At 38.4% G+C, this 27222-nt stretch overlaps 1 protein-coding gene across 7 annotated transcripts in view; it reads right to left on the reverse strand.

Moving 5' to 3' along the window:
• TMEM38B (transmembrane protein 38B) overlaps positions 1-27222 on the reverse strand; it is a 274182-nt gene that overhangs the window by 237118 nt on the left and 9842 nt on the right. For all 7 annotated transcript variants that reach the window (XR_009519837.1, XR_009519838.1, XM_060014391.1 and 4 more), the window contains exon 2: positions 15868-16024. Coding sequence is in view for 5 of the 7 variants with exons in the window: in XM_060014391.1 (XP_059870374.1) it covers positions 15868-16024 (157 nt within the window). In the remaining 2 variants the exon portion in view is untranslated. The remainder of the gene's footprint in view (positions 1-15867; positions 16025-27222) is intronic.

The raw sequence follows: 27222 nt of genomic DNA on the forward strand, positions 1-27222 counted from the left end.
CAGAACATTTATCTTGATACAGAATACACTGCAAGAAAGAAGTACTCTCTCTCTGCTAAAAGAAGTTGTTAACCTTATTGTAATTCATGGCTCATAAAGTCTGAATTCCTAAAAGTATTCGTGGAATATGAAATCCTGTTTGCCAAAACACTGCTTCAGGGACCCAATGTAAGATGAAATGGTTTGTTCAGCCTGAAGCACCCTCTCTTTCTTCAACTCCATTTACCAATTCCTTCCTATTCTTCAAGATACATTTAAATACTACCATATACATTGACTTTGGGAGTTTTGTTTTATTTAATATTCTCAGTTCAGACTAAATTCTGATGGTTCTGTACAACTAAAACAACTGGTTCCTATACTTCAACATAGCTCTTTAGACATTTTTCTTTATAATATATAAAGGCTATAATATTCAAATTGTAACAGTCCTTAGATGGCAGGAATCATTCATCTTGTTACCCCCTGAAACTCAGCATAATAAAAAGTAGCCCTGGAGTTCCCTGGTGGCACAGTGGTTAAGAATCCACCTGCCAATGCAGGGGACACAGGTTCGAGCCCTGGTCTGGGAAGATCCCACATGCCATGGAGAAACTAAGCCCGTGTGCCACAACTACTGAGCCTGCACTGTAAAGCCCATGAGCCACAACTACTGAGCCCACATGCCGCAACTACTGAAGCCCGCGGGCCTAGAGGCTGCACTCCGGAACAAGAGAAGCCACCACAATGAGAAGCCCACGTACCACAACGAAGAGTAGCCACTGCTCGCCACAACTAGAGAAAGCCCGTGCACAGCAATGAAGACCCAATGCAGCCAAAAATAAATAAATAAATTTATTAACAAAAAAACAGTAGGCCTGAGTTAAATCATTTATTAACAGTTAAAAAATTAGCAGGAGGCAAACCACAAAATATATCAAATCAAAGAATCATCTGATAATTAAAGAGTTTGAGACAAAGGAATAAATTATCTAAAAGTAGTAAAAGCTTTTTAAAAATGACTGGTATTATATAAAATCTTTAATGTTCATATAACATTTTGAAAGCCTCTATACAAGTCTCTCTTTAAATATAGAACAAATTTCCAGGAAGTTGGCTAGGTGCCAGGGGGAAAAAAACAAAGTTACACCTAAGCAATTTTTAAATGTATTTTTAAATAAAATAAAAATATTTTGGTATCCACTCTAGATTAGATTAAGACAGGGAGATTTGGTTTCACTTTAGCAGTAATGAATGCTCAAAATACTCAAACAAAAAAACAACAAAACAAAAATAATACACACGACCCCATTTTCATTCTCTACACCAAGACTATCTTCAACATGAGTTAAAAGGCTACACTATCACAAGAGCAATCTTGGACTTCTTTTTTTTTTTTTGGCTGTGTCACGGGGCATGCGGGATCTTAGTTCTCCAACTAGGGATAAAACCTGTGCCCCCTGCAGTGGAAGCATGGAGTCTTAACCACTGGACCACCAGGGAAGTCCCAATCTTGGACTTTTTACACTCAACTATGTGACATTATGGCATATGGTCTAAAATTTGTAATTACTGCTATTTCTAATAAATAAGTCTTTATTGCATCAATCAGATACATAAGTCCCCTATATCTGAACCTTCAAGTCGCGAACTTTCAAAGATGTGAACATGCGTTCCCATGTCCAATCACATAAGTTAGTTCATATGTCTGGCATACATTATCACACGCATACGTCCTCTACAAGTGGTTGTGTTCTGTGTACTTTTCTGCACAGTACTGTATAGAGTATAGTAGTACAGTATCTTTATTTCAAGCCCCGGATATCCGGGAGCAAGCGTTAAAAGCAGCAGTGATGTAGCTGGTACTGCTAAGAAGAGCCAAGCGATAAGGACAGAAACAAAAGTAAAATAATTGAGTGGAGTGAGGCGAAAAGATGGTAGATGTCGCTCGTTCTTATAACACGAATCGTTCAACCATCGGCACGATTCTAAAGAACAAGGACAAGATCATGTTAACACGAAGTCTGCTATGCCAGTGATGTCAACAATAATATTGAAAAAGAACGGAAAAGTGATGGAGGAGATGGAGAAACTTCTCAGTGTGCGGATGCAGGATCAACATCAGCACTGAGTCCTGCTCAGCTTAATGCTGATTCAAGAGAAAGCTAAAAGCCTTTATGAAGACTTGAAGAAGAAACGTGGCGAAGAATCAGAGGGCACACCTTTTAATGCCAGCCATGGCTGGTTTCATCAGTTTAAGGCAGAGCCAACCTTCACAACGTAAAACTAAGTGGCGAGGCAGCAAGTGCAGATACGGTAGCCGCTCGAGAATTTCCTGAAACACTTCAAGAAATTATTGATGAAGGTGCATATTTACCCAAGCAGGTTTTTAATGTGGATGAGACAGAACTGTACTGGAAGAGGATGCCAGACTGAAGTTACATCAGTAAGGAGGAAAAGCTGATGTCAGGCTATAAAGCAGCAAAGAATAGGCTAACTCTGTAGTTTGGTGGCAATGCTTCCGGCAATATGCAGCTGAAGCCTCTCTTAGTTTATCATTCAGAGAACCCAAGAATCCTTAAACACATAGCCAAAGGCTCTCTTCCTGTTGTGTGGAAGAGTAATAACCCCAAGCCTGAGTTACACAGGCCATTTTCCAGGACTGGTTTTTCTAGCACCTTATCCCAGAGGTAGAGAAATATTGCTTGGCAAAGGACATCCCATTCAACATTCTTTTGCTACTCCGGGCCACCCCCCATTCATGGATGACTTTCATCTCAACCTCAAAGTAGTGCATCTGTCACCAAATACTATGTTGCTCATCCAACCTATGGACCAGGGAGTTATACCAACTTTCAAGAAATATTATTTACATCACACTTTTCATCAGGCAGTAAAGGCGAGTGACGGATCAGGAACAACCCTGCAACATTTCTGGAAGGACTGTAACATCTACAAGGTCATAAAAAATATCAACTTTGATTGGCATAAGGTTATGGCCATCACCACGACTGGGGTTTGGAAGAACCTTTGCCCACAGTTTGTTCATGATTTTCGTGGATTTGAGAAGGTGGATGAGGAGTCCAAAGAGGTCTTCAGCAACTTAGTGACCCTCAGCGAATAGCTGGCGCTAGATCTGCAAGAGGACGACTTCAATGTACTCCTTGCTGTGCAACACGAGGAGTTTAGTATTGAAGACCTGATGCAATTGGAGGCCCAGAGAAAACACGAAGAGATAAGAGGAAGAAGAAGTAACCGAAGAACTGAAGAGATTCATGATACAGGAAATGGCAAGGGGATTTTCTTTATTTGAGGAGGCACTGTTAGTTTTTGAGGCACAGGACCCGAATATAGAACGGTACGCAAAGGTTGCAGCAGCCATTCAGAATGCAATCCAGGGCTACACTGTCATCTACGATGAGAAAAAAAAAAAGCGACTACCCAGACACCACTGGATCGTTTTTTCAAGAGGGTAGATAGAATTAAATCAAGCAAGGAACCAGAACCTCTGCCATCAACGTCAGGCCTGAGTGGAATTGCGGCTTGCCCTCCGTCTCCTGTTGCTGACGATCCTTCAGCTCTGCCATCTCCCACCTCCTCTCCCTCTTCCAGTCAGTAACGTTTCTTCCCTGTTCACTTGATGCCAGCCCCTGTATGCCAGCTGTTGTACTGTACTGCTGTACTTCTCAAGGTACTGTACTGTAAGATTTTAAATGTTTTCTTTATTTTTGTGTGTTTTTTATGTATTATTTGTGGAAAAGTATTATACACCTATTACAGTACCGTACTACATAGCCAATTGTTAGTTAGGTACCTAGGCTAACTTTGTTGGACTTACAAACAAGTTCCACTTAAGAACGAGCTCTCAGAACTGAACTCGTTTGTACGTAGGGGACTTACTGTATTTCTAAAGTATACCTACAATATGCTAATATTTTAAACAGAAAACAGTTCTTGTTTCAATTGTTAAATAGCCACAGGGCAAAAGAACAACTATTTATTGTGCTCAGTAGACTTACAAGTAAGCAGATCAGACCAGTGGTGCCCTAAGTAGCCATTCCTGCTCTATAACACAAGTCACCTTTTAAAAATTCCATCAATGCCTCACTCAACAAACACTCATTAAGAAATCATCATGTCCCTCCTATAAAGATTATAATTTCACCTTTAACTAAAATTGTAACATCTATGGAACTTTTAACTTGAAAAGTGCTTAAAGAAAACATATCAAAAATGAAGGACTAGAACATATCAGACATGAAACGGAACGAGAAGGCAATTTATTTCTCATACATTTTTAAGTCTAAGTGACTTAATCTAAGTAATTAACATAGAGAAAAAAATGACAAGGAAGAGTGCTAAATAACAGAAGTTAGTCTAAAACAGGATACAAGAATTCAGCTTGGTGATTTGACAGAGAATACGCAGTCCAGCTATGCCTCTTCCTCCTGCCGTTTTCATGTAAACAAGGTACCCTCGGGAAGGTCTGTGGGAGGCTTGCTTTAGGGTCTTGGTGCTCCGGCCATGTGTGAGGCCTAAGCCTCTTAGGTGGAAGAGCCAAGTTTAGGACACTGGACCACCAGAGACCTCCCAGCCCCACGTAATAACAATCAGCAAAAGCTCTCCAAGAGATCTCCACCTAAACACAAAGACCTGGCTCCACTCAACAACCAGCAAGCTCCAGTGCTGGACGCCCCATGCCAAACAACTAGCAAGACAGGAACACAACCCCACCCATCAGCACAGAGGCTGCCTAAGATCAAAATAAGTTCACAGACACCCCAAAACACAACACTGGACCTTGTCTTACACACAAGAAACACAAACTCCAGCCACAACCACCAGAACACAGGCACCAGCCCCCTCCACCAGGAAGCCTACACAACCCACTGAACCAACCTTAGCCACTGGAGGCAGACACCAAAAACAACAGCAACTACAAACGTGCAGCCTGCTAAACGGAGACCCTAAACACAGTAAGTTAAGCAAAATGAGAAGACAGAGAAATACTCAGCAGATGAAGGAGCAAAGTAAAAACCCACCAGACCAAACAAATGAAGAGGAAATAGGCAGTCTACCTGAAAAAGAATTCAGAGTAACGGTAGTAAACATGATCCAAAATCTTGGAAATAGAATGGAAAAAATACAAGAAACGTTTAACAAGAAACTAGAAGAACTAAAGAGCAAACAAACAGGGATGAACAACACAATAAATGAAATTTAAAATTCTCTAGAAGGAATCAATAGCAGAATAACTGACGCAGAAGAACGGATAAGTGACCTAGAAGATAAAATAGTGGAAATAACTACCACAGAGCAGAATAAAGAAAAAAGAATGAAAAGAATTGAGGACAGTCTCAGAGACCTCTGGGACAACATTAAACGCACCAACATTCAAATTATAGGGCTCCCAGAAGAAGAAGAGAAAAAGAAAGGGTCTGAGAAAATATTTCAAGAGATTATAGTTGAAAACTTCCCTAATATAGGAAAGGAAATAGTCAATCAAGTCCAGGAAACGCAGAAAGGATAAATCCAAGGAGAAAGACGCCAAAACACATATTAATCAAACTATCAAAAATTAAATACAAAAAAAAATATTAAAAGCAGCAAGGGAAAAACAACAAAACCATACAAGGGAATCCCCATAAGGTTAACAGCTGATCTTTCAGCAGAAACTCTCCAAGCCAGAAGGGAGCGGCAGGACATATTTAAAGTGATGAAAGGGAAAAACCTAAAACCAAGATTACTCTACCAGGCAAGAATCTCATTCAGATTCAATGGAGAAGTTAAAAACTTTACAGACAAGCAAAAGCTAACAGAATTAAGTACCACCAAACCAGCTTTACAGCAAATGCTAAAGGAACTTCTCTAGGCAGAAAACACAAGAGACGGAAAAGACCTACAATATCAAACCCAAAACATTTAAGAAAATGGTAATAGGAACACACATAGATAATTACCTTAAATGTACATGGATTAAATGCTCCAAACAAGACACAGACTGGCTGAATGGATACTGAAACAAGACGCATATATATGCTGTCTACAAAAGACCCACTTCAGACCTAGGGACACATACAGACTGAAAGTGAGGGGATGGAAAAAGATATTCCATGCAAATGGAAATCAAAAGAAAGCTGGAGTAACGATATTCGTATCAGATAAAATAGACTTTAAAATAAAGACTATTAAAACAGACAAAGAAGGACACTACATAACGATCAAGGGATGAATCCAAGAAGAAGATATAACAATTGTAAATGCGTATGAACCCAGAACAGGAGCAGCTCAATACATAAGGGAAATGCTAAGAGCCACAAAAGGGGAAATCGACAGTAGCACAATCATAGTAGGGGACTTTAACACCCCACTTTCACCAATGGACAGATCACCCAAAATGAAAATAAATAAGGAAATGCAAGCTTTAAATGACACATTAAACAAGATGGACTTAATTGATATTTAAAGGACATTCCATCCAAAAACAACAGAATACGCTTTCTTCTCAAGTGCTCATGGAACATTCTCCAGGATAGATCATATCTTGGGTCACAAATTAAGCCTTGGTAAACTTATGAAAACTGAAATCATATTAAGTATCTTTTCTGACCACAACGCTATGAGACTAGATATCAATTACAGGAAAAATCCTGTAAAAAAATAAAAACACATGGATGCTAAACAATACACTACTAAATAACCAAGAGATCACTGAAGAAATCAGAGGAAATCAAAAAAAACCTAAAAACAAACGACAATGAAAACACAACAACCCAAAATCTATGGGATGCAGCAAAAGCAGTTCTAAGAGGGAGCTTAGAGCAATACAATCCTACCTCAAGAAGCAAGAAACATCTTAAATAAACAACCTAACCTTACACCTAAAGCAATTAGAGCAAGAAGAACAAAAAAACCAAAAAAACAAAGTTAGCAGAAGGAAAGAAATCATAAAAATGAGATCAGAAATAAATAAAGAAATGAAGGACATAAGAGCAAAGATCAGTAAAACTGAAAGCTGGTTCTTTGAGAAGATAAAATTGATAAACTATTAGCCAGACTCTTCAAGAAAAAAGGGAAAAGACTCAAATCAACAAAATTACACATGAAAAAGGAGAAGTAACAACTGACACTGCAGAAATACAAAGGACCATGAGAGGTTACTACAAGCAACTGTATGCCAATAAAATGGACAACCTGGAAGAAATGGACAAACTCTTGGAAAAGCACAACCTTCCGAGACTGAACCAGGAAGAAATAGAAAATATAAAGAGACCAGTCACAAGCACTGAAATTGAAACTGTGATTAAAAATCTTCCAACAAACAAAAGCCCAGGACCAGATGGCTTCACAGGCAAATTCTATCAAACATTTAGAGAAGAGCTAACACCTATCCTGCTCAAACTCTTCCAAAATATTGCAGATGGAGGAACACTCCCAAACTCATTCTATAAGGCCACCATCACCTGATACCAAAACCAAAGATGTCACAAAGGAAGAAAACTACAGGCCAATATCACTGATGAACATAGATGCAAAAATCCTCAACAAAAAACTAGCAATCAGAATCCAACAGCACAGTAAAAGGATCATACACCATGATCAAGTGGGGTTTATCCCAGGAATGCAAGGATTCTTCAATATATGCAAATCAATCAACATGATACACCATATTAACAAACTGCAGGAGAAAAACCATATGATCATCTCAACAGATGCAGAAAAAGCTTTCAACAAAATTCAACACCCATTTATGATAAAAACCCTCCAGAAGGTAGGCATAGAGGGAACTTACCTCAACATAATGAAGGCCATATATGACAAACCCACAGCCAACATGGATCTCAATGGTGAAAAACTAAAACCATTTCCACTAAGACCAGGAACAAGACAACGTTGCCCACTCTCACCACTATTATTCAACATAGTTTTGGAAGTTTTAGCCACAGCAATCAGAGAAGAAAAAGAAATAAAAGGAATCCAAATCGGAAAAGAAGAAGTAAAACTGTCACTGTTTGCAGATGACATGATACTATACATACAGAATCATAATGATACCACCAGAAAACTACTAGAGCTAACCAATGAAGTTCGTAAAGTAGCAGGATACAAAATTAATGCACAGAAATCTCTTGCATTCCTATACACTAATGACAAAAAATCTGAAATTGAAATTAAGGAAACACTCCCATTTACTGCTGCAATAAAAAGAACAAAATACCTAGGAATAAACCTACCTAAGGAGACAAAAAAACCTGTATATAGAAAACTATAAGACACTGATGAAAGAAACAGATGGAGAGACATACCATGTTCTTGGAATGGAAGAATCAACATTGTGAAAATGACTCTACTACCCAAAGCAATCTACAGATTCAATGCAATCCCTATCAAACTACTAATGGCATTTTTTACAGAACTATAACAAAAAACTTCACAATTTGTATGGAAACACAAAAGACCCTGAATAGCCAAAGCAGTGTTGAGAAAGAAAAACGGAGCTGGAGGAATCAGGCTCCCTGACTTCAGAGTATACTACAAACCTACAGTACCTTCAGTAATGGTACTGGCATAAAAACAAAAATATAGATCAATGGAACAGGACAGAAAGCCCAGAGATAAACCCATGCACATATGGTTACCTTATCTTTGATACAGGAGGCAAGAATATACAATGGAAAAAAGACAATCTCTTCAATAAGTGGTGCTGGGAAAACTGGACAGCTATATGTAAGAGAATGAAATTAGAACACCCCCTAACACCATACACAAAAATAAACTCAAAATGGATTCAAGACCTAAATGTAAGGCCAGACACTAAAAAACTCTGAGAGGAAAACATAGGCAGAACACTCTATGACATAAATCACAGCAAGATCCTTTTTTGACCCACCTCCTAGAAAAATGGAAATAAAAACAAAAATAAACAAATGGGACCTAATGAAACTTAAAAGCTTTTGCACAGAAAAGGAGAACATAAACAAGATGAAAAGACAACCCTCAGAATGGGAAAAAATATTTGCAAACGAAGCAACTGACAAAGGATTAATCTCCAAAATTTACAAGCAGCTCATGCAGCTCAATATCAAAAAAAACAAGCAACCTGGGGCTTCCCCGGTGGCGCAGTGGTTGAGAGTCCGCCTGTCGATGCAGGGGACATGGGTTCGTGCCCCGGTCCAGGAAGATCTCACATGCCGCAGAGCGGTTGGGCCCATGAGCCATGGCCGCTGAGCCTGCGCGTCCGGAGCCTGTGCTCTGCAACGGGAGAGGCCACAGCAGTGAGAGGGCCGCGTACCGCAAAAAAAAAATAATAATAAATAAAAATAAAGTTTAAAGAAAAAAACAACAAGCAACCCAACCCAAAAATGGGCAGAAGACCTAAATAGACATTTCTCCAAAGATGATATACAGATTGCCAACAAACACATGAAATGATGCTCAACATCACTAATCATTAGAGAAATGCAAATCAAAACTACAATGAGGGGCTTCCCTGGTGGCGCAGTGGTTGAGAATCTGCCTGCTAATGCAGGGGACATGGGTTCGAGCCCTGGTCTGGGAGGATCCCACATGCCACGGAGCAACTAGGCCCGTGAGCCACAACTACTGAGCCTGCGCGTCTGGAGCCTGTGCTCCGCAACAAGAGAGGCCACGATAGTGAGAGGCCCGCGCACCGCAATGAAGAGCGGCCCCCGCTTGCCACAACTGGAGAAAGCCCTCGCACAGAAACGAAGACCCAACACAGCAAAAATAAATAAATAAAATTAATTTTTAAAAAACAAAAACAAAAAAACAACTACAATGAGGTATCACCTCACACCTGTCAGAATGGCCATCATCAAAAAATCTACAAACAATAAATGCTGGAGAGGGTGTGGAGAAAAGGGAACCCTCTTGCACTGTTGGTGGGAATGTCAATTGATACAGCCACTATGGAGAACAGTATGGAGGTTCCTTAAAAAACTAAGGATAGAACTATCATATGACCCAGCAATCCCTCTACTGGGCATATACCCTGAGAAAACCATAATTCAAGAAGAGACACGTACCACAACGTTCACTGCAGCACTATTTACAGTAGCCAGGACATGGAAGCAACCTAAGTGTCCATCAACAGATAAATGGATAAAGAAGATGTGGCAATATATAAATAGAATATTACTCAGCCATAAAAAGAAGCGAAATTGAGGTATTTGTAGTGAGGTGGATGGACCTAGAGTCTGTCATACAGAGTGAAGTAAGTCAGAAAGAGAAAAACAAATACCATATGCTTACACATATATATGGAATCTAAAAAAAAATGGTTCTGAAGAACCTGGGGGCAGGACAAGAATAAAGACGCAGACATAGAGAATGGACTTGAGGACATGGCGAGTGGTTAGGGTAAGCTGGGACGAAGTGAGAGAGTAGCACTGACATATATGCACTACCAAATGTAAAAGAGATAGCCTGTGGGAAGCAGCCGCATAGCACAGGGAGATCAGCTTGGTGCTTTGTGACCACCTAGAGGGGTCCGATAGGGAGGGTGGGAGGAAGATGCAAGAGTGAGGCGATATGGGGATATATGTATACGTACAGCTGATTCACTTTGTCATACAGCAGCAACTAACACAACATTGTAAATCAATTATACTCCAATAAAGATGTTAAAAATAAAATAAAATAAAACAGGATACAAGCAGGATGCGAGTTCACTGACAAATGAAAGCTAACCCAGTTTAAGTAGGAAAGACGAAATTAGAATTTAGGTTAATACCAAGAGCTGAGCTTCCCACGGTTAGTCTCTGAGAACTGTTTTCACCCTTCCTTAATTTTCCTCCTCTGACTACCAAAACAGTATGACTTAACTCGGCCAAAACAGAACAGTAAGTTAAATACAGTTCATATTAGTCCAATACAAGAGCTTTGCTCTTGCTCTTACTACTCTAACAAATTAATAATTTTATGTATATGCTTTGAAAAAGACTATTACAGAATGACAGACCTATAAAACTATACCTTTTGTTGTACTCTTCCTCATAAAAATGCAGTCTCAGTTATGCAAATGTGCAATATATAACTGATACTTGGAAGTTAAAGGAAAACAAAATGGGGCATAAAAATCAATACACAGAGAAATTATAAAATATTTATTCCCCCCCAGAAACAGTTTTCAAAAAAAAAATCCTATGAAAGGGTACACTGTCTTCCAAACTATTAAACATACTAGGACATACCAAGTTATTGTTTCCCTTTGCCAGTAGATGGTGCTAATCTCCAAATGTGAGCACTATGAGCTACTGTACTAAAGATGACCTTGCCAATAAGTACATTCACATACTCCCTTACTTTAGCTTGCTAGAGTTTAAAGTACATTACAAACATCATTTTAATTTCCCAAATTAAAATCAAATGAAGCAAAGATTACACATTTGTTCTCAACATTAAAACCTTGAAAAAGAAAACAGTAAAATATACTATGCTTTTAAGCAAGCATCATTTTTTATATTTAAGGGTCTGTGAGCACAAAGACAATGCCAGTATTTCCCAAGTCCAAAACAATACACTGTATAAGTGCAGACTAAAGCACTAGGTAGTCTAGGTTTGAATGCTGGCTTCAGCTACTAGATACCTGTGATTCCTTGGGCAAGTTATTTAACCCTTCTTGCCTCAGATTCCCCATTTATTAAATGAAAATAATAGAGAGCCTACCTCACCAGTTTCTTGTGAGGTTAAATGAGATAATAAATGTAAAGCACTTAGAAAAGTGTCTGTACTACATCAGTGGCTGCTCTTGTTGTTTTGTAATGCCCAACAACTAGAATCAATAAAAATGCTCATCAGAAGAATAAATAAAATACAGTTATTAATATTAATAGATTCTACAACAGTGAGAAGGAATGAATGTACTATAGCTACTAGCAAAACACAGATGAATCTTAGTAACATAATGTTGAATGAAAAAAAGTCCTAGAGAACTATACAGAGCATAATACCCCATTTTAAAATAGGGCCAAAAACAAATAAAACTAAAAAAATCTATTGTTTATATATTCATATATAAAATATACACCTTTTTAAAAAATACAAACACAAAGATAAACACAGGGTAGAGGTTAACTGTGGAAAAAGTGCAGAGAGATGGGATCTGCGAGAGAAATATAAGTATATATATAAGTTATTGGTAAAGTCCAGTTCTTAGATTAAGTGCAATACAGTGGAGATGTAAATTATTACAACCATTTTGGGAAATGATTTCTCATTATCTAATAGAGCTTAAAAATCACTTTCCCTGGGGCTTCCCTGGTTGCACAGTGGTTGAGAGTCTGCCTGCCGATGCAGGGGACACGGGTTCGTGCCCCGGTCCGGGAAGATCCCACATGCCGCGGAGCGGCTGGGCCCATGAGCCATGGCCGCTGAGCCTGCGCATCTGGAGCCTGTGCTCTGCAACGGGAGAGGCCACAGCAGTGAGAGGCCCGCGGACCGCAAAAAAAATAAAAAATAAAATAAAATAAAATAAATCACTTTCCCTATAACTCAGTAAATCTACTCTTAAGCTATATCAAGAGAAAATCTTACCCATGTACATCATGTTCTTAGCAATACTGTAACAGAAAAAATACTAGAAACAACTCTATGTCAACAGAGAAATGGATGAATATACGATGACAATTCATTCTGATAAGCTATACAGAAGTGAAAAGTAATAAATTACAAGCATACACAATAGACTGAATCTCAGGAACAGAGGCTGAACAAAAAAAGCAAGTCACTGAAAAATACATACATATGATTCCATTTATAAAATTTTCAAAAACTATATTATTTAGAAAAATATATGTCAGAACTGCATAGAAAACTAAAGGAATGAAAGGTACAAAATTAAGGGTAATTGTTACCTATGAGTAAGGAAGAGAGAAGATGGGATCGGGCTGAGGGTGGAGGGTCACATGGGGACATCAAAACTAACAGCAACTGTTCTGGGAAGATGGTGGCAGCAGTAGTTGCCTAGATTTTGATCTCTTCAAATCCCCTCATAAAAACAGGGCAACTAGATAGCAAAGCCAAAATCCCATCCATAGCACTTACAACAAAACTATGTGACAAGGTATCCCTTTAAATCCCAAAATGCAAATGGGTAAAGGCAAATCACCAACATACATAGAAATAAACTGCTTGGCAGGAAGAAGAAAGCAGCAAGGTGGCAACTAATGGACCTAAGAACAAAACAGCTTCAAAATAGCTAATGGGAATTCACTAGAAGGCACAGCAGGCCAATCTGGAAAACAACAACAACAGCTGAAACTGGAAGGATTCTTACATTTCCAATACCAGGTGAGACAAAGGGTCCATGATAACGTCTGAAGGGGTTGGACCAATGTAGTCCCTGTGAACTCTGAAAACTGATCCACCCAGGCTCCCTTCTAGAACAAGTCCAATAATAAGAAGAAACTGCTGATGGAGAATCAAAACTGAGCAGGATAGAACAAAAGAAGGGGAAGGTCCAGACCAAACTGGGGAAGGGGAAAAGACCCAGGAAATCTCAGAAAGCAGGTCATCATCTTTTAATAAAATATTTTTGTAAGTGGCAATTCTTTTCTTAATCTAAATGATGGATATACAAGTTTTTATTATATCATAATTCTTTATACTCTGCATATTTTTATAAATGTTCCTTTGTACCTACTCAATATTAATTAAAACTTTTAAAAAACACATATTGTTCATAATGAAAAGTCTTCTTGGTTAAGATCATGCTAAGTTGAAATCCAGACCCTGTCATTTACCAACTCTTCAGGCCTCAATTTCCTCTTACGTAAAATGGGCATAATAAAAGATCTCAAGTTAACAAATAATTAAATACTATACTATTAATTCAATACAGAAAAATGCATTTCTTATTTTCCATTTCTAACATATCTTTTTGTTTCAGCCAAGGAAGTATATATTTACAGACAAGCACTTTTATTTCATTTAGTGTATCACTAACCAAGATCTGTAATTTCTTGCTACTAATTATAGAACTCCCATATAACAGAACACAAGCTGTCCGTTCCTTTAGCAATGTACTTACTGAACTTAGAACAATACTTGGCACACAGTTAACAAAACAAAGTCCCTTCTCTGATAGGCTGTTATTCTAGTGGAGTGAGACAAACCAACGTGAGAAGAAATAAACAGACAACACATCATACAGTAATAAATCTAGGGGAAAAAAAAGAAGTATGATGTGATAGTCATGGGAGAGGAGGTGTTTTTTTCAGAGAAGATCTCTCCAAGAAAAGAAAATATGAGCCTTCTGGGAAAAGAACATCACAGAGAAAAGAGAGCAAGCACAAAGGCGCTGAGGCAGAAGAACATCTTTGTGTTCAAGAAATGGCAAAGCCAACGTGGCTAGCACAGACTGAGCAGGCGTACAGGAGAAAGACATTACAACAAAGAGAGTGGAAGGGGAAGATTTTATAGGGTCTTATAGGCTACGTTAAGAATTTTGAATTTTACTCGTAGTAAGATAAGAAACTATTGAGCATAGGAGTAATATGTTCCAACATTTTAAAATAATCACTTTATCTACTATGTGAAGAAAAGACTCAGGGGGATAATGAAAGAAGCAGCTAGAACACTTAGGAAGCTACTGCAACTGTCCAAGCAATAGTGGTAATTAGTATACAGGAGCAGAAGTGGAAGTGATGAAAAGTGTCAGATTCTGGATATCCTACTTTTCATATAGTTTAAGCATCTACACACATAAAAAGAATTCTCCAAAATGTTAATATCCTTTTAAAATATTGCTATAGAAATAAAAGTCCTTGAGAAAGTGTTTTAAAACACATAGCAACTGGAAGAATATACTTTAAGGGATGGTTAAACAAATCAATGAGAGACAGTGGCTGTTAAGTGGCAAGGCTCCAAAGTCAAACTTCCTGGTTTTGGATCCTAGCTCAATCACTTACTAAATACGAAAATTTCAGCAAAGTTCCTCTATGCCTCAGATTTCTCATTTTTCAAATGGAAATAATAATAGCTACTTCATTGGACTCTGGTGATTAAACATGACAACGAATATTAAGAATTTAGCTGACATATGGTAATAACTCAATAAATATTAGCTATCAAATTTATTGTTCTACTCTTAATAGTTTCTACTGCCACTAGTTCCCACTATGTGTCCCATTGCTACTACTATTTATAATATTCCCTTTTATGACTGGTTACATATTCATTTAAAATCATCACAATAAAAATTAACTTCAAGTGCTCCTAATGTTACGTATTTCATTGCTATGGTTTCTAATCAAAAGCACGGTTTTTGCTTTAGGTATAACAAAGCTCTCTGATTTGTATTACACTTTTTTTCTTTAACTTGATGTATCATTCCTCTTAAAGATAACTGAAGCTGAATTTGCAAGAATCCAAAGCAATTCCTACTAACATTTTTTTTTCACTTCAAAACTAAATTCAAAATAAAATTAATGTTAAATTTCATAAGGCTCTGAAAAATCGAACAAAGAGTATGACAATTACCAAAAACAATTACCATAAATATCATGATCACTTGGACTTTTTGTGTAGTTGGCCACATTCTTGATTATCATGTTGTATAACTGTGTGTATAGGTTAGGTTCACAAGATCAACTGTTGGGGGTCAAATATTTGATGCCCTTTCATATTTGAAATGCTTCCACTAAAGAAACATAAGACAACAATACCTACCTCTGGGAGAGGATAAGGGAGAAGGGTGAGAAAGAGACATACTTTGCACTTAAAACCTTTGGCATTATTTGGGTTCCTTCCTTTGCACATGCATTAACTTTTAAGAATATAAAATATTTTTTAAAGAAAAAAATTCCATTTACTAACAATTTACAGATTTTTTTAAATGTCTCATAGTTCACCACAATGGCAGCTTACCAGATTGAAGATGCCAGTAATATATTAGTGCTGTTTGCAAGAAACCTCAATGGAGGCTCCCCAAGGAGTACACAAGATAAAATTCCTCCACCAAAGCAGTGGAGCATAGCAGTAAACCAGCTTGACAGAGGATTCTTCCATGCCACCGCCACTGCTCCTGAAATGATAAAGTAAATATGCCATCTGAGATACTGTATATTAAACAAGTCCTGAGTTACCAGTGGCACTAAACACACTTCTTAATTTCATAATTTTCTAGAACATACTCATAAGTGTGACAATCATGATCATCATAAAACATATCTTTTGTTCTTTAAATCAACACTGGAAATATTTTGTTAAGACATGGGTGACTTGGGCAACTTTAAAATACTCTGTTCAGGATCTTATTGCCAGTTTCCTAGTAGTACATTATTAAACACAATCTCCCCAACCACTGTCTCCTTTCATTCCCAACCCTACTGTAAGTATGCCGGTTAATATGTCAAAGTGATACATTAAGAAAAATTTATAATCTTAAGTACGTAAGAAAATAAAGCCTGAAATAAATAAACTAAAATTTCAATATGACAGGCTTGAAATAGAATAACAAAATAAACCCAGAGGTGAAAGGCTGATGAGGAACAGGTATTTACATCATCTCAAATGTCTCCTAACAAATTATTTATTAATTACAGAGGGAAGTAATAACTTTACAGTGGACAAACCTTGCAGACATCACTGTAAACTAACAATATCAGGTGATTCCTGATATTATGCACTAAGACCACATCATCACTTCCATAGTATTTCTACCAAAAATGTATAACCTGAACTAATTTAATTATACACACTCAAATTGAGCATTATTCTGAAAAAAAACAACAACAGGGCTTCCCTGGTGGCGCAGTGGTTGAGAGTCCACCTGCCGATGCCGGGGACACGGGTTAGTGCCCCGGTCCGGGGAGATCCCACATGCCGCGGAGCGGTTGGGCCCGTGAGCCATGGCCGCTGAGCCTGCGTGTCCGGAGCCTGTGCTCCGCAATGGGAGAGGGCACAACAGTGAGTGGCCCGCGTACGGCATAAAACAACAACAACAACAACAAACACCTAGCCTATATTTTAACAATGTCAAGGTCAAGGAACACACACAAAAAAGGCTGATGGAAAGTTCCAGATTAAATGACATTAAAGAGACAACTAAATGCAACGCATTTCCTAGATCATATCCCCAAGTGAGAAAGAACATCTATAAGAGACCTTTTTGGACAACTGATGAAATCTAAATATGGATTGTGGCTTTGATTACAGTATTGTATCACTGTTAAACTTCCTGATTTTGATAACTATAATGTGGTTCTTAAAATTAACACACTTAAGTAATCAGAAGTAACTGGGCAAAATGTCTCCAATTCACACTCAAGTGGTTCTGAAAAAATACTATGCACAGACAAAAACATCCAGAGAAGTGGTAAAGTACAAACTTCTAGTTATAAGATGAATAAGTTCTTGGGATCTGATGTACAGCATAATGACTGCAGTTAATAATACTGTATAGGGCTTCCCTGGTGGCGCAGTGGTTGAGAGTCCGCCTGCCGATGCAGGGAACACGGGTGCGTGCCCCGGTCCGGGAGGATCCCACATGCCGCGGAGCGGCTGGGCCCGTGAGCCATGGCCGCTGAGCCTGCGCGTCCGGAGCCTGTGCTCCGCAACGGGAGAGGCCACAACAGTGAGAGGCCCGTGTACCGCAAAAAAAACCCAAAAACAAACAAACAAAAAAATAATAATACTGTATAATAATATATACTTAAAATTTGCTGAGAATAGATTTTTAAGTGTTGTCACCACACATACACACACACACACGTGCACACACACACAAAAGGTAACTGTGAGGTGATGAATGTGCTAATTAACTTGATTGTGGTAATCACAATGTATTTGTATATCAAATCATCACATTGCACACTTTAAATATATATAATTTTGTCAACTATATGTCAATAAAGCTGGGAAAAAAATAAAATAAATGGGGCAAAATGTCAGTAGTTGGTGATTCTGAGTAAAGTATATAGAAGTTCCTTGACCTACTCTGGCAACTCTTCTGTAAGTGAAATTATTAAAGGAAAAAGTACAAGAAAAAAAATTTTTTTTAACCCAGCCAGAGAAATAGAAGCAAACTATAAAAATGAAAGTAGAAACTAATTAGATGCTAAAACAGGCAGATAGAGATAGGCAATCAATAAAGCCAACCCAAAGCTTTTCTTGGAAAAGACCAATAAAACAGAACATTGTTCAGCAAGTCTGAAAAATGGAGGGAAGAGGGGAAGGAATGAATATTAGAAGCAAAAAAAAAAAAAAAAGGAAATAATTTTAGAGAGTTTTTTTATTATAAGAAAACATGCATTTAATCTAATAAATGTGAAGATATAGTTGAAATGGACAATTTTCCTAAAAAATGATATATTAGCAAAATTCCCTTACGAACAGGTAGAAACTTGAACATACAAATAACTACGGACAAAAGTTAGAGGGTAATCCAAGATCTATCTATCCTAAGAAAGGTGCTAGACCCAGATAAATTTATGCAAAACATTTACCAAATATTTTTTGATTACTCATTTTTATGTTATATAACCATTATAGAGTTTAGAAAAACTTTAATCAGTCTATAAACAATATAACTGCAGCATAAAAAATTATAGAGAAAAGAAAGAAGAGAGAAGCAGAGGGGAAGGAGGAAGGGAAAGAGTCAGGGAGGAAGGGAGGAGGGAAAGGAGGGAGGGAAGAAAAAAGAGAGGAAGAAGATACATTATAATTCTAACTTATGAGTATAGTGCACAAATACATCAATAATAAATTGAAACCTAGTTTTTCAAAAGAATAATATATCATAACCAAGTAGATTTTATCCAAAGAATTTAAGGAAGATTCAATAGTTAGAAATTCATTAAAATCATTCATTATAGGGCTTCCCTGGTGGCACAGTGGTTAAGGGTCCACCTGCCAGTGCAGGGGACATGGGTTCAAGCCCTGGTCCGGGAAGATCCCACATGCCGCGGAGTAACTAAGCTCGTGCGCCACAACTACTGAGCCTGCGCTCTAGAGCCTGTGAGCCACAACAACTGAGCCCACGCTCCTAGAGCCCATGCTCCACAAGAGAAGCCACCACAATGAGAAGCCTGCGCACCACAACGAAGAGTGGTCCCCGCTCATGGCAACTGTCGAAAGCCCATGCAGCAATGAGGACCCAACACAGCCAAAAATAAATAAATTAAATAAATACATTTTTTTAAAAAAGACATTTTTTCCAAATAAAGTCACGTTAAAAAAAAAAAGTGCCTACCTCGGAATACAAGTTTGTTACCTTTAAAAAAAAATTATGCACTATACTAACAAATTATTATGATCACTCCTTTAGACAGAAAGTAAAAGGTCATTTGATAAAAATTCAACATTCCCCTTTAAAAAATCTAGCAATCTAAGAACAGAAAAGAGCCATAAAGGAAAAGATTTACAAGTTTGACATCATCAAAATTTAAAACTTCTACATAACAAAAGACTGGGATAAAATTTTTTTAACCAATAAGGCAAATTCCAACAAATCAATAGAAAAAGACAACAAACACAACAGAAAAATGGGCAAGTCACAAAGCAGAAACTATGAATGACTAATAAATATACCAAAAAACTAAACAAAGGAAAGTCCTCAACTCATCAGTAATTAAGGAAAAAGAAATTTTAAAAATATGTTATTTCATACACCTTCAATTGGCAAAAAAATTTACAGCTTAATATTAACAAATTATCAAAGGTGTGAAGAAATTCACATACTCTTGTGAGAATAAAAACAAGTAAAGCCATTTTGAAAAACAATTTGGCAGTTATCAATTAAAATTTTAAATTTAAAATTGACTCAAGTGCCCAAGGAGTGCCATACAAGAATATTAAAGCAGTGTTGTTCATAATGCTGTGAAAAAAATGAAAACAATCTAAATGACCATCATCAGAGGAAGAGTTAAACCATGATCATTTGCACTATGGAATACTATACAAGAGCAATTCAAGAGTGTGGTAGATCAACGTCAACATGGGAAGATCCCCAAGACATGCTGTTGAGTAAAAACAAGAAACCAAACACAATCATGTTGAAAAAAATTACAGCATGTAATTATTTATGGGCAAAAATGCAAACACTATTCATTTCTATAGGTACATACATTTACATGGAATGCACAGAAAAGGGTCTGCAATACACCAAAAAGTTAACTGTTATTATCTCCTGAGAGAAGCTTAGGAGTAGGGAAGATGGTCAAAGGGGCTTTAAATTTATTTAATTATATTGATTATATTATTTAATTATATCTGAATTCTTTAAAATAAAGTGTTTGTTAATTGTATAATTAAATTAAAATTTAGCAAATTATGTCATAACCAATCTGAGGAATATAATGCATCGATTCAAAACAATGTAGCAGCTTTACATGCACTGACGTGACAAGAAGAAAATCATATTTATATGAATATGTACAGTAAGAAATCATTTACAGGGGGAAAACAGAAAACTATACATTTCTATAGGTATGTACACATGCAGCTAATGCATAAAAGAAGGTCTGCAAGAATACCCAACCAAACTATTAACTGTTATTACCTCTTAGGGAGAGGCCCTTTTATGCAAAAACAAACAACAAAACAAACTATAGAAATGTATGTGTGAATTCAGTAGGGTAATATCGTCATACTTGCACTAACATGGGAATTCATCTCTATGTGCTCATGGGAAAAAAAAAAAAGAGGGAGATAAAAATTTAAATACTGCAACCCACCATTCCACACAATAAAATGTGCCCAGGAGTGAACATGAGTTGGAAGACGTAAATTTTCGATGGTGTGTATATATCGTCAAATGAAGTGATGCCAAGGTTTAATGATATGCATCTGGTGATAACTCAAGAAATGGTGACTTGTATCAATATGGAAGAAAAACTAGTTTTGAGAAACTTACTAAAAACCAGGATGTCTATCTCCAGTGCAGCAATTTCCCCTAAACTTAAGAATTATTCAAGAGTTATTTTGATGATACATGGCCATGCTATCTTTATAGAGTCAAACCCCTATGTAAGATGTGACACCACTATGTCTCTCTACACATATATATTGCTATCCATCAAAATACGTATACGGGCACTGTTCAGTATTGCCCTGTACGATGATGACTGTTTAGAACATTGGCTAGTCAGCATAATATATGAATATGATCTTTTCTTTTAGTCAGTGGACACTAGCTGCCTTACTGAGCCATTCTCACATTGAGAGGCAATACAGAGTGCTTAAGAATCCAGACTCTGGAGCTTAATTGCCAAGGTATAAATCCTGGCTCCAGCACTTACTCTCTGTGTAAAGTGAACAAGGTAACTGCTTTCCCACATCTTAAAAAAAAACAAACAAAACAGTAAGCAACAACTATTAGCTATCACTATTATTATAGAAGTAAATAGAAAAAAAAAGAAAATTACCCTTTCCTCTCTACTTCTACCCTTCAGTCACACTCATTTTCTGTAGGGTGGCAACTTCCAGACTTCTTTTTCTGTACTTATTTATACATGCACACCCCTTTTCCCCCTCAAGACCTTCTTCTCCCCCAACCTTGTCCTCGTGTGTGTTTGTCTGTGTGGGTGTGGGTGTGTCCCTCTCTCTCTCTCTCAGGCCATACCCTGGTTAGCTCTGCACACACATTCTGGAAATGGGAGCTCTAAGTGAATGAGAGTTACAATGGGCCCATCATTACACAGTTACTATGAAGACACATTCCAAAGTAACTGATTACTTCTGGTAAATATACAATTAGGGAATATGTCTGTATCCTCTGTATCCCTTAGGGTTGTTCTAATGGAAGATTTAGCATTACTATCATCCATCTGACACAACAATTAGGCTTAGGCAAATTCAAATATGCCAAAAAAGTTTTCCTTTGACCACTAAAACAATCCAAATCAAATTTACTAAATTTGATGCTTTCACACAAATTATTCACTCATGTAATATGCATTTCCAATTAAGTCTGTCAAAATAACTTTCCTTTTCCCTCAACTTTCACGGTATTTTATCCTTTCCTCTTAAAATATATCATGTTCTAGTTTTTGTTCACAAGTGTTAGCTCCACTATAAGACTGATATACCCCTTGAGACTCTAAGAAACTTTAGTGTAAAGTAGATGCTCAACAAATGTTTATTGTACAACAGAAAAATATATGTGCAATATTTCAAGAGTGTTAAGTATGATAATTTTACTACCATTAATTTCCCTTAGTTTTATCACAAGTCACAGAGATAACTGTGATTACGTACCAGTTTTGTGACTCTTTGTAGGACCTCTAACCTCTCTTGGCTTAAACTTCAAGTTTCATAAAATGAGAATAACACATAACTTATAAGAACTTAAAATAAGAGAATATACATAAAAATACATATTTACTACCTAGTACATGTCAGACACTCTGTTGATTTGTGTGCTGAATGGATTGATCACTGACAAGAGAGAAAAGAGGCAAGGAGAATGCAACCCTTGGGCTGCTTCTGACTCAATTATCTGAGCCCAAGATATAATACTTTTGAGTTCTTACTGCAAAGCTGGGATGAGAATGACACATTATGGCACTGAAAAGGTACTCATAACCCCAACAGTCTTAAATCAATGAAACTAAGATTTTATTAGACCAAAAAAGAAAGGAAAAGAACAGAGTTAAAGGGAGGGTCTCTCTCATACCAGTCTTTTTTGCCTGATTTTCAAAATTATGTCAGCCAGAAATATTTCTCTAACTCAAACAGACCTTTCTTTAAAGCTTTCTTCAGTACACACACTACCATAACACATTTTTCAGCATGAGGCAATCTTATGACAAAGTTCTTTGGGTATGATGTTCCTTTGTATATATCGTACTGGCACCAGTCAGTTTAATGTGAAGTTAAATTATGAAAACACAGGACTCCCCTGGCAGTCCAGTGGTTAAGACTCTGTGCTTCTACCGCAGGGGGTGCGGGTTTAATCCCTGGTCAGGGAACTAAGATCCGGCATGCCATGAGACAGGGCCAAATAAATAAAAGTATGATGCTTTCAAAATTTATATTAAAAAAAATACAGAAAGTTAACCAGAAACAGCTGTATATCTTTAGGGCATATAAATAATTTTCAGTAGAAAAAAATAGTTAATATGATATCTTTAATTTTTTCTCAGTTTTAAACAAACGTGAGAGGCCCGTGTACAAAAAAAAAAAAGTATAAGATATCTGAAGTACATATAATCACCTGGGGACTTTAACATCAAAATATTTTCATTATGAAATGAAAGCTGAGAAATAAAGTCACACCCTACTCCCTTAAATTCATTTAAAATCACATCCACAAAATAATCCCATTCTCCAGCCAAATGAAGTATTAGACTATGTTTTTGTTTTTGTTTTTTGTGGTACGCCGGCCTCTCACCGCTGTGGCCTCTCCCGCGGCGGAGCAACAGGTTCCGGATGCGCAGGCTCAGCGGCCATGGCTCACGGGCCCAGCCGCTCCACGGCATGTGGGATCCTCCCAGACCGGGGCATGAACCCGTATCCCCTGCATCGGCAGGCGGGCTCTCAACCACTGCGCCACCAGGGAAGCCCTATTAGACTATGTTTAACATACTTTTACTGACTTAGTTAAAACAAAGACTAGAAAGATATTCTTTAATGTACTGCACACATGACTTCTTTATTTTGATATACTCAGTCTACTTTAGTTCCGCAGTGTGTCTCCGTTTTTAATAGTTACACTGTAGCTATTTCCAAACAGTCAGCATTCAGCTTGCTGGTGGTTAATATGACTTCCGGAAAGAAGCAGGGGAATGCTCTAGCCTTCTTAAAGCCTCATCTCCAGAGGTTAAGTATTTTTAAATTGCATATTAGTAAACTTTTGCCCTAGTCTTTCCCATTTATAGATTTATCTCTTTAAGAAGAAAAATTAACAACATAATCTAGCTCATATGCCTCAAGTATGCTTTTTCATCAAAATATTTTAAAATAATCATGTAGGCAACAATGGCTTAGAGATTACCTGTGACACAATTCAAGGAGTTTTATATCAAGTATGAATCATAGTGGGCCAAGTAAATCCACGGCTGTGGTTATTTCCCCAGTTCCTTAATGTATAACTAGACTAGACATACTTAGCAACTGGCACACTCTGCATATTGATTCTCTGATCCTTGGAATAAGGATCATTATGATAGGAATGATCAGGTAGAAGCCCCTAGAGTTTCTTCTCCTCACCAAGATATTTTTACAAAGCAGTATTACAGAGATGAGTACCATAACCAAAAACATGAAAGATGAAAGACGATGATAGCTATCACATTCCACTTAACTTGCTTGCTTGGGCTATATGTAAAGCAGATGGATCTTGAAGAATAATTGTGAACTATTTTAAATGTAGACTGGTAATGACTCCAACTGCAGCTGGTATTCAAAATACAGTATTTTTACTAGAACAAATCAGCATTAACCTCTGTAACCTAGTAAAGAAATGCTTTTTTCTCCATATTAATTTGCAAAGAATCCCAGAAACACTTTGCTTTTACCTGACAGGTTTAACAGTACACTATCACAGTCTTGCCTCAGATCTATGTCAACTCTCCTGCTCTCTAAACAAGTCCACAGAAATTATGATCATATTGACAGTCCACAAAACATCACATTGGCCTGCCACACTGAAGGCATTATACTGACTAGATCTATGGACAGGAAATAGCCAGCACTTTAGATATCTTAATATTACATATGGAAACCAGAAAGCATGTAGTTAAACCCCACTCCTAGGTTTCTGTACCAGAGTCCAGTCAGGAAACAGAAAATACAAAGTTTTATTAACAGAAAGGATTTAATATAAATAAGTAAGTAGGTATAAAATTGTTAACTAGATTATTGAAAAAGTAAAAAGTAAATACTATGGTGTCACAGAAGTATCAACTGTAGAAAGCTGTTACCACTCCTGGGGGAACAAAGGATAGGCTGAAATTATTAAAACTTAGAAGCTTGGAGGAAGAGCTCTTTAGACTCAAAACTGAAGACTCCTGGAGAGGCGACACTGCTCAGCTGGTGCTCTGGTCCACCTCACTCACTGAGTTTTAAGTTCTGAGTTTTAAATACTGAGTTTTAAGTTCTTATCCCAAGCTACCTAGTTAGTGGTAGAGTTTGAACTAAACACTGGTCTTCCGACTTCTGACTTTATGAATGCTTTCTACTACAGCACACTCCCTGATCAATGTTTTGTCAGGTCACTCAAATATTCTAAGTTTCCTTTAGCTTAAAAAATATTAAAGAGAGGACCTTCATGATGGTGGAGGAGTAAGACGTGGAGATCACATTCCTCCCAACAAATACATTAAAAATACATGTACGTGTGGAACAACTCCTACAGAACACCTACTGAACGCTGGCAGAAGACCTCAGACTTCCCAAAAGGCAAGAAACTCTCCACCTGCCTGGGTAGGGGAAAGGAAAAAAGAAAAAACAGAGACAAAAGAATAGAGATAGGACCTGCAACTTGGGGAGGGAGCTGTAAAGGAGGAAACGTTTCCACACACTAGGAAGCCACTTCACTGGTGGAGGTGAGGAGTGGGTGGGAGAGGGAAGCCTCAGAGCCACGGAGGACAGCGCAGCAACAGGGGTGCGGAGGGCAAAGCGGAGAGACTCCCACACAGAGGTCAGTGCTGACCAGCACTCAACAGCGTGAGAGGCTTGTCTGCTCACCCACCAGGGTGGATGGGGGCTGGGAGCTGAGGATCGGGCTTCGGAGGTGAGATCCCAGGGAGACGACTGGGGTTGGCTGAGTGAACACAGCCTGAAGGGGGCTAATGCTCCACAGCTAACCAGGAGGGAGTCCGGGAAAAAGTCTGGAACTGCCTAAGAGGCAAGAGACCATTGTTTCGGGGTGTGCGAGGAGAGGAGATTGAGAACACCACCTAAACAAGCTTCAGAAACAGGCACAAGCCGCAGCTATCAGCACGGACACCAGAGACAGGCATGAAATGCTAAGCCTGCTTCTGCAGCCACCAAGAAGCCTTTGTGCGAGCACAGGTCACTCTCCACACCTCCCCTCCTGGGAGCCTGTGCGGCGCGCCACTGCCAGGGTCCCGTGATCCAGAGGCAACTTCCCCAGGAGAACGCATGGCGCCCCAGGCTGTTACAACGTTATGCCAGCCTCTGCTGTCGCAGGCTCACCCCGCATTCTGTACCCCTCCCGACCACCGGCCTGAGTGAGCCAGAGCCCCCTAATCAGCTGCTCCTTTAACCCCGTCCTGTCTGGGCGAAGAACAGACGCCAGAGGGCGACCTACACACAGAGGCAGGGCCAAATCCAAAGCTGAACCCCAGGAGCTGTGGGAACAAAGAAGAGAAAGAGAAATTTCTCCCAGCAGCCTCAGGAGCAGCAGATTAAATCTCCACAATCAACTAGATGTTCCCTGCATTGTGGAATACCTGAATAGACAACGAATCATCCCACCATTGAGGCAGTGGGCTTTGGGATCAACTGTAGACTTGGGGTTTGCTGAATGCAACACCCTGGTTACTGATTTCTATGTTTATCATAGCATAGTTTTTAGTGATTCTTACCATTGGTGGATTTGTTTACTGGTTTGCTTGCTTTCTTTTATTTTATTATTTATTCTTATTTTTTATTTTAATAACTACATTTATTTTATTTATTTATTTTTCTTTCTTTCTTTTTTTCTCCCTTCTCTTCTGAGCCGGGTAGCAGACAGGGTCTTGGTGCTCCAGCCAGGTGTCAGGCCTGAGCCTCTGAGGTGGGAGAGTTCAGGACATTAGACCACCAAGACCTCCTGGCCCCATGTAATATCAATCAGCGAGAGCTCTCCAAGAGATCTCCATCTCAACACTAAGACCCTGCTCCTCTCAACGACCAGCAAGCTCCAGTGCTGGACACCCCATGCCAAACAACTAACAAGAACACAGCCCCACTCATTAGCAGAGAGGCTGCCTAAACTCATAAGTTCACAGACACCCCAAAACACAACACTGGATATGGTCCTGCCCACCAGAAAGACAAGATCCAGCCTCATCCACCAGAACACAGGCACCAGTGCCCTCCACCAGGAAACCTACACAATCCACTGAACCAACCTTACCCACTGGGGGCAGACACCAAAAACAACGGGAACTACGAACCTGCAGCCTGCAAAAGGGAGACTCTAAACACAGTAAGTTAAGCAAACTGAGAAGACAGAGAAATACTCAGCAGATGAAGGAGCAAAATAAAAACCAACCAGACCAAACAAATGAAGACGACATAGGCAGTCTACCTGAAAAAGAATTCAAAGTAATG

Source organism: Delphinus delphis, chromosome 6, assembly GCF_949987515.2.
Source record: "Delphinus delphis chromosome 6, mDelDel1.2, whole genome shotgun sequence".
Lineage (NCBI taxonomy): Eukaryota > Metazoa > Chordata > Mammalia > Artiodactyla > Delphinidae > Delphinus > Delphinus delphis.